We start from the raw sequence: 12892 nt of genomic DNA on the forward strand, positions 1-12892 counted from the left end.
AAAAGGGATAAAATATAAACTGCGTATTGCTCTCTCTCTCTCTCTTCTTGGAGTAACAACTGATGGGATTTTGGACCGGTCCTGTCGTGTGAAGACCGACGCCGCTATTAGTACACCTCCGCCCCCCCCCCCCCCCCCCCTGGTATCTACATCCGGTGAACCCACCAGTGCCTCACCTTGTAAAACAATCTTCTCTTCAGTGTAACGCCTGCCGGTTCCAACAAACTTTGGGACATGCTCACCGACAACTTATTCCATGACTGTGTCAATTGTACAGGTTATTGAAGTTGGGTTATGTTATTACAGACTATCAGGGTGAGAAAGTCCAGAGATATTTCTTGCTTGCTGATTCTACCCATCACGCTGTCGCTTTTTGTTCTGCTTTTTTATCGGCACAACAACCTCAAGACGTCTAAGGTCTGCCATTTCTGGCTTTTTTTGACTTTATTTACCCGTAGCGGGATAGTCCGTCCTGCATACGCTTCTTAGTTAATGTTAATATTTTGTTTAAAAATTCATATTGATGATCATCGGTTCCATCTTGAATGCGGCATCTTATCGCAAGTTACTTACTTATCCGACGCTACAAATACTTCGCGGTCTACTGTCTACTAGATGAATCCGCTAACCAGCTCACAGTTGAGCACCGTCGTCTATGTGGACGAACTGGAAGGATTTTACGGGCTGGGTCGTCCAGTATCATGCTAATGATGTGACCGGCCTGGCGAGTCTAATCCGCTGTACGACAGTAAGTTCATCGTACAGTTCCATACAGCTCGTCAACTGTAGCGACTGTGCGACTCCTCATCCGTTGTTCTTCTTCAGATATGGGGGTAAACATCCTACTTTCGAACGCGGCAAACAGGATTTCGTCAGTTTTGGACAAAGTCCATGTCTCATATCATAACGATAAAGATTATTCGCCTGCATCTCGCATCCCACACAATTTCGTTCTACAACAAAGCTGTAGCGAACAAGTGGTTTCCGCTGTGCCGTGAATACCACTTGCACCATTACAACAATAATAATGGAATGGAATAACGTCGTTTTGTTTCTGTTTCCCGTGGTGTCTGGAACATTAAAATATTATCGATTAGTTTATTTTTCCATAACTTTTGTGCTGGTTTTCTCTCGTATGCAAATTACTGCTCGTTTCACTGCCCATTCACATCTCTCTCCTGCATTGGGGTTTTCTCGTGTTTCTTTAAATGTCGGTGTGTTAAGCTTTTGGCGCGCGTACACAATTGCGCTTGTGGTTTTTTCCCATTATTACTAAACACTCGCGCGCTGTCGCTCTCGTATCATGTTCATCGCTTTCACGTGCATATGTTTCATTGTGTTTTATCTCCTTCGTAGTATTGAATACTGATGCTTTTTACCGCACGCGGTATATGAATATTTATCCTGTGTTTATTCTCGTGTTTGTGTCTGTACTTTTCTTCGTGTTTGGATCATGGTGTTTGAAACTTTAAAAAAAACTCGTTCAAATCATTTCAAACAGAACACATAAGCTACACGTCATGTTAACGCATATAAATTGGAACTTCAATACAATGTTTCTGAGTAGCGGACAGTAATTCGTTATACCTTCGGCGAGATTCGTAGTTTGCGAGTAGTTAAAACACTTTCTATCGGTCGTCCCCTTGAATAATCCGGCCAAACATCCAATCATTATCCTTACTACTTAGCAGAATCGAGTTACGGTGTGCTTTCGCATGTGTGTTTTCCACATGTACACCAGATATGAAGTAAACAAGTTAGAATTCATTTGCAACATCGCTACCGCCGTGGAATAATCACAATATGTATGAGGAACTCATGTTATAAAAATTAACAATCCAGATCGGCCACACTGAACGATAAGTGATGTGCGTGTGTGTACACTGCACTGGAGTGGAGTTCGCGGCGGTGTTTTCGATTTTGGGATGCGTCTTTTCAAATTTCCTATCACTTTCTTCTCAATTCATCAGTCTTTCATCGATCAAAAACCCCCCATTCGAATGGGAAAATTCTATTTTTATGTAAGATTACCGTTGAGAGCTCTTGTTGTAAAACGACAAGAAACAGTGGCTGCTTCTAAATTACGTAGGTTTCCCATTGCTGTTGGAAGTTTTCGTCATTTCCTGCTTGCATCGGGGAGCGGCGCAAATAAATATTAACAGACAAACAAATGCTACGCAAACGACTAATTTGAGTGGGGGGACACGCTACTAGTCATAGCGCGTGTTATTGTAGAACCTTGTGTGAATTAAGTCATATGCGCAGCTAAATGTGGTCTAATTGTACCGGTAAAATATCGTATTCTCTTCGTCTCCTAGTCGCACAGAATGACTAAGAGTTCGTGTATGCCTCTCCGCAGTTAGCAGTTATGTTGGTACATTTCTTTTTCCAAATTTTCCATCTATCCGAACTTCATCTTCAGTGACATCAAATGATATAAATATACGTTTATATAAAAGATTTAATTGTAAGAAATAGTTCGTCATAGTAACACGTGTGCCGAGATTGCCTGCTTGCGCTTTTCCCTGCCTAGACGACGTACGCAACACACCTGTTTTCTACTTACTATTCTGTGTGAAGATAATGCATTCGTTAAGATTAAGATTCTCTGTTACAATCAGTACACGCGTCCTCCTGCAGGAGCAGGTCTTTGCTAAGTCTGCGAATGTGTTCAACTATTACTAACACGCTGCCGGAATCGCTGCTATTAAAAATGAAAAAAAGGAATAATGCTTTGCCGATCGGAAGCAGCTAATCCATCACAAATGCCACCTCTAAACGGCATTTGGATCGCCTGCATATCAGTGCGCGTCAAAAATGTTGGAAAAAAACAGATAACTACTTTAACTTATGATTCTGCCTCGATCGGTGGCGCAGGAGTAACGGCAGCTGGTTCGATTACCTTTTTGGCCTTGATCTCTGTGGAGGTGGTGACATCGTCAGCATTGGTAGCGCTGTCGGTGGCGGCGGTGCCATTGGTTTTCTCCGCATTCGCTTCATCAGCCTCGCAATTGTTGACCGTAGTGTCATTTTCCTTGTCACTGTCGTTTCCGTTTTTCTCTTCCTCTCCTGCACTGCTGCTACCGTTAGCGGTCACTTTTGCCTCTGTTGCCGTTCCATTTACTTCTGCAGCCGCCTTTGCCTCTCCTATTTCGCCCTCATTAGTGCCTTTGGGTGCCTGTTCCTTATCCGTCGTAATACTGTTCGTTTTATCACATTCCAAGTGATCGGTTTTAACCTCGTCCATTTTTTCGTCTTCCTTTTTCACCTCATCGGTCACCTTCTCCTCTGGAGGAACGTTTGCGTTTGATACTACATCAGTGGTAACCTCTTCCTTCTTGGTTTCCTTTTCCGTCTCAATAGTTTCTTTTGCCTTATCTTCTTCTTTCTTCTCTTCCACCACCGGGTCGGACGTTACTGATTCTACGGTGGCCTCAACCTTCTCCACTGCGGCGTCAACCACGTCATTGTCTTTTGGAGTTTCGACTACTGTTTTCACTTCCTTTTCTTCTTCTTTTTTGTCATTTTCTTCTACTACCTTTACCGGTGATGTGTTATCGTCCTTTGCAAGCGGTTCCTCTTTTTCTACTACTTTATCTTCCTTCTCAATCTCCTTCTCCACTGTTTCAGTCTTCTCGCTGGTTTCAGTATTCAGTTTTGCAGTTTCTTCCACCGGTTCTTCATTTTTATCCTGTTCCATTTTTTCAACCCCTTCAGTTTTATCCACTGGAGTCGAGTCTTCTTCCATTTTTTCCACGACTTTCTCTTCTTTCGCGTCAGTAATGTTGACTGGATCTCCACCATCAACTTCCATCTTTTCGGTGGATTTGGTTTCAGCCAGCTCTGTAGAAGGTGATGGTTCGACCGGTCCTTTATCGCCTGTGACTCCGTTTTCTGCGGGTTCCTTTGTTTTATCAACTTCAACTTTAGTCACTTTGGATGGTGGCTCCTGGGGAGAAAAAAAAACAAACGAACAAAACCAAATTTTAATGTATACGATTACAATACTTCCCATCGTTTAGCAATGGAAATTGCGTAGCGATCTCATTTGAAAGGGTTCATAGACTTGCTAAAAAAAAGCTTCCCGATTCCCCGATAGATGGCATTAGTGTGCGTATTAGCGAAGACAACAACCAACACAAAGGAACAAAGAGATAACAATCGAAGGCACTCCTGTTCATCTGTGTATTTGCAATGCAGATTTTCAGTAACGTCTAACAATTCGAAAACGACATTATCTAACCAAGGCTATACGTTTGACAAAACTATCTGGAGAAACGTTAAGGTTTTACGCTTTTAGAGGCAATTGTAGAAACTTTATCGTTATCAACATGGAAATTAATAAAAAAATACGAAATTTACTATTTCAATAAAATTCCAATGAACACAAGTTTATTTGCCTTTAGCATAGCAAGCTATCTTCCAATACACACATACGCTAACCACACCACAACCAAATCCCGCGTTTCTTTCTCTGACAACAACCGAATGGTAAATGTGCAACTTGATTTTATACATGGCAATGGTTTCAGTAAACAACAGATAAGTGACTTCGTTTACAACTTCTTACAAATGCAATTTTTCCAAAAATGATCTTCACGATACGAAAAACACCATTTCCCAGACTTTGACGAGCTAATTTAATCAATTACGATCTAGAATTTAGAAAACGAACACATACATTATTTCAACAACAGTTGTTTATAATGAAATCAATCCCATGTATGGAAGACTTTGTTTATTTTGGTTTCTTTTCGTTAAATCAAGTGGTTTACACTATTATGTGTAGTGAAGGAACAATTATTTTGCATATTCTCTACTGCGACGATTAATAAAAAGTTAGTCAACTGTTTAAAAACATATATAATATGTTCCATGGTGAACACTTTATAATAACCGAGCACTTAACTTTAGGTTCTTGTAAACTAAATCAAAAATCGTACTTCAAATCTTCAGAATCATAAGCGTGACTATCATAAGTAGCACCAATAGAAACTTATTGAACCATGAAATCAATTTACAGATATGCATCATTGTTAAATTCCTTCGTAGTTCTGTAGCTGTTTAATATGTGTAGTATTCTAATATTCCAAACAGTAGACATTGATGTACAATATTATTTTGTAGGAACTCTTTTCGACATTTTTTAATTATCAAATCCCACTAACAAACAAGAACGATACAATAATTTTGACACAGTGGAAAAAAATTGATTAACTTTTATCAAATAGTCGATTAGTTAGCTTCCTTTAAAGCTCTTTGCATCATCATTTGGAAGTGAATGGGATTCTTGATATGAAACGATTCGAAAGATAAATCACATGCATTCAAGGTGGGATTTTCATAGTCTTCTTATAATAGCCGTGGTGATACAGAGTATCACACAATGCCAGAAAAAGAATCAATTGAACATTTCTTACACAACACTACAAAATATGTAAAATTACGGGATAGGGAATGTTATATAAGGGATGGAAGGGTAGGAGAATTTGTTTCTTATGCTATGAATAAATTTATTTTTTATTTGGATATACCTGTGCTGGATCCTCCTCCTCCCGGTTTGCTTCCTCGATCGTGTCCTCGATCTTACGCTTGGCGCCATTCGATACAGTATCGCCATTTTCTTTCTTCCCTGCCTCAAACGATAGATCCGAGAATGTAGATATGACGGTGAATTCTTTACGTTCCTCGTCCGACAACTTTACATTCCCAGGGCGATCTAGAAGCACCACGTTCAGACCAGCATCTTTGGCTGCTGCTGCTTCTACTCGAAATAAATGTGAAATACGTGACATATTGTAGGGATAATACAGAAAAAAGAGAATGGAAAAACAAAAAAATAAGAAATATGATTGTTGAACCCGCTTGCACAGATGAAATTTTAGATCAATCCTTTCGGAAGCTTTCATTAGGATAACTTGTTATGGCTCTTACTTACCGGCGTAAACATCAGTTAAGAACAACGTTTCCTCTGCCGACGATTCGATGTTTTTCAGAATAGATTCATAGCTCTCCTTTTCGCGCTTTGCGCCTACCTTGGTATCGTAGTGACCAGTAAGATATTTCAGAAGATTGCCTTGTTCGCTGTGCTCGAAAAGCAGCTTCTGAGCATCGACACTGCCGCTCGAGTAGATGTAGATCTTTCGACCGTTCTCGGTCCACTGCTCAAAAGCCTTCTGGACGTCATCATACACGCTGCAGAAATTAATGAACAAAATAGCTCAAAATGTCCTCAAATGTTATAAACTAACCGTAACACTTACTGTCCCTTGATTGTGCCATCTTTGTAGCCCTTGGCCCATACCAATCCTTGCAACGTCTTCAGCGAACCCGTCTTACGATCCTGTGACATCTGCCATTCGACATTTTTCACAATTTCGGGAATAATTTCTTCCGAATCCTTAAATTAGATGTAACACACAGTTAACTTAATCAGAACACCATGTGGAATTTGAAGAAATACTTACACCAGCCGGAATCGTCGTTACACCTTCCACTTCCGCCTTTTTGTCTTCCTCGGCTTGCTCACGCAAAGCGGCCACAACCGTTTTCGTGGCATCCTCGTTCCAGTTGTTTTTTAGATATTCTTCTACATTCTTCAACGCATAAGGAAATAAGATATCCTGGAAGAGAGGCGATAATAACATAAAATGAGTTTATTTCAACAAATTTGTGAGCTGTTTTTTATACCTAATGAGTTCACAAACTGGCTATAATATTGAATAAATTCATAAGGATTTCCTATCAGCAACTCTTTTTCTCCTATTTTCAGGACATCAGGTCTCATCTGGACAACAATCAAATTTGTTTGCCTCCGCCCTTTGCTGTTTGCAATGCATGAGGTAAGCGTGTGGATCAGCATTGACCTTGAAAAAGTTTCATCAACAATGTCATTGACCGACGTCGTCATCGTCGCTATTTAACAGACGCCGGGAGATGCTATCCTCTGTCTATGACTTACTTATGATACACAGCAACATACTAGATGCACATTATATGATAATGGCTTCGTATACACATAGGTGAGCGCGTGGCATCAGTAAGGTAAGTGTACCAATAGTGGCGCAGTTAGTCAGCATGCTAACTATTAAACAAAGTGTTGGAGGTGTTTAGAAGGAGCAAACTTATATGTTTCAACGAAATACCGAAAATATGTTTCGCTTTTAAGAAACAACGATAACCACTATTGAGCACAGTGAATTTAATGAAAAAAATCATTTATTTTTTTGATAATGATCTACTCAACCCATAAGTGTGACATGGTTTCTGTGTTGGTTGTATTGGTGTTATTTTTTGTTCATTACTTTATTACCAACACTTTTCCAATAACACTGAGGTAATGATCTAGATACGTTCTGCATCTTCCGTATGACCTGTGTGCAATTTTTCCTAGTAGCCGTCTGCTGTTGTCGCTTCATGTTATTTGACAGGAGTTTTCTATGGAATTGCTACTACAACCACTATAGGAACATGACTCGTTTTTAGTACTAATAGTGGCACTATGGCCAAAATCACCAAAATACGATGAAATTACACTCACATGAATATACGTGAAGACTTCAGACGATTTTATTGATTTTCTTGTCAGATATAGCCTTAAGGAAAAGATGACTTTCCTTACGAAATCTTAATCAACTCTGAATAATGTTGCAGTTTGTTTGAAAAAGTTAAATGTTTAAGCCATTTAACACATAATTAGGCCGTTTGTGTTATAATCGATTCGTAGAAGACCATCCGAATATTTCGTATTACTATAAATATCTTGTTGCGTTTAGTTTGTCATGGAGATAATATTTTATTCCATTATCACCACTATTAGTACACTTACCCTAATAACTTTCTTCGACTATCTACCATTTTCTGCCGTTCTTCTCATCTTCTTTTATTCCACGTTACATACAAACTTTACAGGAGGTTCAGCAAGTAATATGCATTACGTTTATTTTGGTGCATAAATACAAAAATCATTCTCGAACTATACACTTTTCTACGCTATAGAAATACTGATAAATCGAAAGGAAAAAAACCCTTCAGCAACAGACAACATAAAACAATACCAATTTGCCGTCTGGTGACACCGCAGTAGTGACGCAAGAGCAAACAAGAGCACTTGCACTTCGGTCAGTTATGCTAGAAATGCTGATCGATTCCGAGAACTCATAAATCAAACACCAAACTGCACTTCTAGTACTATACATTTTACTATGGTATGAAAAAAAATAGTCCACAAGACATCGACATTCTCCTGTATGATTGAACAGTTCCTTTATATGGAACAGAACCCTGTATTGACGGGAAATGCTACAAAAATTTGTCAAACGTTCCCAAATTACACACGTGAGTGAACTGCGGTACAAAACGTCAACCAATACTGCTGCTAACGATATTCCGAACATTTGACCATCTTTTGATGAAAGATTCGTTTTTCCATTTAATACCAAAACACATCTTCACCGCTCATAGAAGAGGACCCGTTAAAATGAACGATCCAACGCATTTATGCGATACATGGAACAGAAAATCAAGTACAGTAACCGTTACAGTTAGTTATGGCTGCATTGGTCGAGTAAGCCAATAGAAAACGAGCTGCATTTCTAACGAAACCCTGAAATAATAAACAAATTACTTTATACAGTGGGTGTGTGTGAAAGGGTTTTATTACCATTTTCTATTTTAAAGAGCTTTACCTGGCCATACTAAATACATTTCCGTATCTTCTATGATCTCTCTTCTTTATCCCGTACAAGGAATATTCGCTTGGGTATTTATTGCCACAACAGTGAACTTCGACTTGAAAGCTTGAAAGCACCCATCGTCATATATTGGGGTCGCTATTAACTTCTTCCAGGTCGACAGTTCTGGAGTTGCACACATCGCTATGATATACAGGATGGATGTAAGGACAATTTCTACCTCTCCTTTAAGAGCAAAGGGAAAAGAAGGGAGGACTTTCAGAAAATACCTCATGCAAGTCACAGAGGTAAATGGAGTGCAGCCTCTGCATAAGCTAAGCCGGTGATGGAAATTTTGCACCATCTTACTCACCCACACCCACCTAAACTGGTCCGGCACAACCGACACCGGCCGGCAACCAGACACAACCCCATTCAAACAAGAGTAACCACCGAACAGCATCTGCAACCGTTGTGAAATTAGTTTCCATTCCGTTTTTACCTGTGGTTTCTCTTGGCAACACAGCCTACTCCGGATGCATATGTATCTGCGCACTGCATCTAAGCATGTTTTGGTAAGCCCTTCGGGATATGTCTATTTCTTCTTCCATTAATCTATGTCCGTGTGGGCCCCTTTCGTATGTTCTTTTCTCCACCTACGGTTGCTGTTCGTTTCTACATTTCTTTTTTCTGTCCATTCTTCTTCTTCGATGCTATGCTGCAAAAGATGGCTTTAGGTCGCAAAACATCACCCAAGACACATCGTTGCATTCTGCGATTCCCTACATACCAACACCAAATGTGGAGGAATTTGTCTCTGGCGGAAAACTAGTTCTTTCAGCGTAATAAAAAAAATAAAACCCCCTCCATCCTACGGGGAACCGAAAAGCAAAATGAAAGGAACGACGCAACTGGGCATTAATGAGAGCCAGTGATCTGGGGATGGATATTCTATTTTTAGATCATGTGTTTTCTTCCTTTCTCCAGTTCTCTCGTTTCATGGTCAATTGTTTTCCGGATTATTGCCTGCCGCTGCCCGCCTTTCTATGTTGCATCTTCTCTTCACCGTCGGTGGTGGTGGTGGTGCAAAAACGCAACGATGCGAAGAACATGAACATACCCATAAGGCAAAGGAAGGCGGTTGTGTTGTGTATGTAATTGTGCACGCCCGGGCGCATGCTATGTGATGGGTGAGGTCAAGAGCTTTTCTTTCGTTTCAGTGCCTTGGTCCCTTTAAAATCACGACCATCAACAAAAGAGACATAGAGCATAACTATTTTGTTGTACCCGTGGGGACCCTAACGTTAAACAATCTTCTTCCAAAGGACGAGTTTCGGAGTTTTTCTCACTCAAGGTCCTTGATCATCATGGTGTCAGTGGAAGTCACAGTTGATCGAAGAAATAAAAAAGGATTCTTTTTCATTCAACCTATAAGAATAAATTAAAAGAATAATCCAGCTGCAAAAGAAAAACGACGACCGCAACAAAAGTACGCCATTTTATAAGCTGCACATCTGTCTACTACTGCATCGAATCAATCCTTACAAACATTCCTTTGAAAACAAAATGAAGACATTAAACGCATGCCACCATTAGAGTCTCTTGCATTATTCTTTGAACTTGTTACTCTAAATTATGATGTAAAAGTTCAAACTTTATTGGAAATGTTTCTCCCAATGGATCCACACAAAAAGCGTTGAAACATAGTGGGGGCTATGATCTCCCATAGTTCCGGTTACTGCACTCTTCACTTTTCCCACTCTACACACACACACACACACACACACACAAACACATTTACACGTATTCTTCTCTCTCTCTCTCTCCATCTTTTCCATAGCAAAGTCCACTGACTAGACAAGTTGCGAATTTGCGAATTTTTCACATACACTAGTGCAAAAATCCCTGCCCGGAGTTGCATCTCACACGGCTTTGCAAGCAGCTGCGGGAACTAACGCGATAGTTGTGTGTATCCAACGGGAAATGAATCAACGGCGCGCACACATATAGCTCACGCATAGTAAAAAGAGGAAAACTTCTTCCGTCTTACCTGTTCTTTGAAACGAAATTAACGGTTTTTGGTGTCACGGTTTCGGTCGAAGAACAAAAGAATAAAAAAAAAACGACTTAACCCATTCCCATTTTTGAACGGAACGTACCATCATAGCAACCATAACTCCACATGGAATGCTGCTTAGGAGGAGAAGGTATTGCTTCCATTTTTGTAGTGGTCAACTCTCCACAGCCTCCTCGATAGATCTCCGACAATATTAAAGTTGCTCTTTCACAGCAGGATCAAACTCCCATCTTCTCAGACATCTTCCACCCCAACTCTTGGTTCCATCCAGAGCGAAGTATTCAAATTCAAATACTTTATCCGTTAATTCTAGACGATGGCTCACTACCACATATGAACGACCTACTATAATAATTATGCCGCCATTAATTTGAATGTTTAGGAACATCGGATGGATTAAAAGAACACGTTCGTACATGTTTCCGTAATTCAAATCCACCGGGGTTTTTTTTTTTGCAACAGTTTTACCAAATTCACAAAACGCGTCCTCTCTCGTTTTAGCTTCCATTCTCTACCTCTCTCTCTCATTGAACCACTGCCGGCTGTGTATTAGTAAGGAGGCTTACTCTCGGTTCCAACTTTGCCGGGGCAGTTAAAAGTGTGTTGTGTGAGGGTATTAGTAAGCGAACACCCAACCATCGATCGATGACACCGTCGCGAGAAGCGCAGGAAAAAGAGCATGATGGAAACGGAAAAATGGGAAAAAAGATTGTTCCACCATCATTGCGCTGAGAGTTTGCCCCCACCCACCCTGATGGGATGTCGAGTTTATAATATATAAAACTGTAATTTATTCTATCTAGTGGCAAACTTTCGAAAAGCCTGGAATTGCTACCGTTTCCTGTCTTCCGGTGTGCCATCACCACCACCGGCCCACCGGTGCCGGCATGGCACCGGAATGATGAAGGTGGTCATATTTAAGCCAAGAATTTATTAACTGTAGAAAAATGCACATACCTTTACGAACGATATCGACGTGGTAGTTCCCTCGATATCGCAAATAATCGATTTCGCCGACAGGACCTTTTCACTCAATGCAACGGCTGCCATTTTTTCCGTTGAGTTCAACCACACACAAACGCACACAGAAACACACTTGCACCAGAGGAGCTACCTTCCCACAGTCTGGAGACCCTGGGACAAAGGAGGTTGTGGAGCAAAGAACGATTTGTTCACGGGCTTAGAGACGTATAAAGCGCTACTTTTCACACTTTCCGCTTGGTTCTGCGTGCAGGCCACAACTCCACTTCCAGAAGGGACAAAACGCTTCCAGAATCAGCACATTCACACACAACCAGGAACAGTTCACAACGAAACCACGGTGTACTACCCGGAGGCTGGAATAGGCAATACCTTCACGCTTGGCGGCGGCGACGAGATTGACCGATGAGGATGTACAGCAAAGTGACATTTGCACCAACATTTCCTCTCTTGGCTGAAGTTGGTGTGTGTATTCGTGTGTTGGATGCAACATTCGCGTATGGGCCACTGTCGCTACAGCCGAACCTTACAAATGTTACCGACGAAGCTGACGAACACCAACACAACACGCAATGCAATGCCACAGTGGGGATTTTTGAATAAATATTTTGGACAAAAAGACGTGACGATTCAACCGTTTTTTCTATGGGATTTCTAAGGGGAATTTTCTCAGAAATAACAGTTTTTTCTCACTGCTTCAAGATTTCAATCGATCGTCCAGAAATCGAAAGAACCCCAGCACATCATGGTTTTGGTGATTCCAAGGCAGTTTTGAACCTCATTGTTCGTATGAATTTATTGTAAATAATGTCGCAGTGTAGTCCTTAAAAGTTTTATACAATAAATGGTACTTGCATTATAAGTAAATTTGCATTTAAAATTGCCAATATCGAATGGTAGTTTGGGACAATGTGCCGTTTATCCCATCTGTCAAAAGTATTTAATAGAAAACGCTGGTTGGGAAATTATGTGTCAAAAAACATTGCATTTACGCAACTGTACCTTCGTATAAAATAGAATGCCAAACAAATTATTTATTAGTTAACCAAACATGATAACGACATGATGTATTGTTTTTGATTATTTGAACTAAATGGTACCTTCTCGAAAATTACACACCCAATGACAAGCTGAAGCGTTTCCCAGGCGTTTTCGAATGCTT

The 12892-nt window shown here is 40.5% G+C and overlaps 1 protein-coding gene across 1 annotated transcript; it reads right to left on the reverse strand.

The window, feature by feature from the left end:
• Positions 1–2848: 2848 nt before the first annotated feature.
• On the reverse strand, positions 2849–11799 carry LOC128706776 (enolase-phosphatase E1-like). The gene is made up of 6 exons (XM_053801719.1): positions 11707–11799; positions 6468–6623; positions 6264–6400; positions 5939–6195; positions 5535–5764; positions 2849–3949 (listed from the first exon to the last, which is right to left on the reverse strand). Exons 1-6 carry the CDS (start codon positions 11797–11799, stop codon positions 2849–2851), a joined length of 1974 nt encoding a protein of 657 aa, XP_053657694.1.
• Positions 11800–12892: the final 1093 nt, after the last annotated feature.

The sequence above is a fragment of the Anopheles marshallii genome, chromosome 2 (assembly GCF_943734725.1).
Source record: "Anopheles marshallii chromosome 2, idAnoMarsDA_429_01, whole genome shotgun sequence".
NCBI lineage: Eukaryota > Metazoa > Arthropoda > Insecta > Diptera > Culicidae > Anopheles > Anopheles marshallii.

Coding starts and splice junctions, on each gene's coding strand:
- LOC128706776 (XM_053801719.1), bottom strand. CDS start 11,799: ATGGCAGCCGTTGCATTGAGTGAAAAGGTCCTGTCGGCGAAATCGATT. Junction 6,624..11,706: donor CGTCGATATCGTTCGTAAAG/GTATGTGCATTT, acceptor CCTCTCTTCCAG/GATATCTTATTTCCTTATGC. Junction 3,950..5,534: donor AGGAGGAGGATCCAGCACAG/GTATATCCAAAT, acceptor TTTTCTCCCCAG/GAGCCACCATCCAAAGTGAC.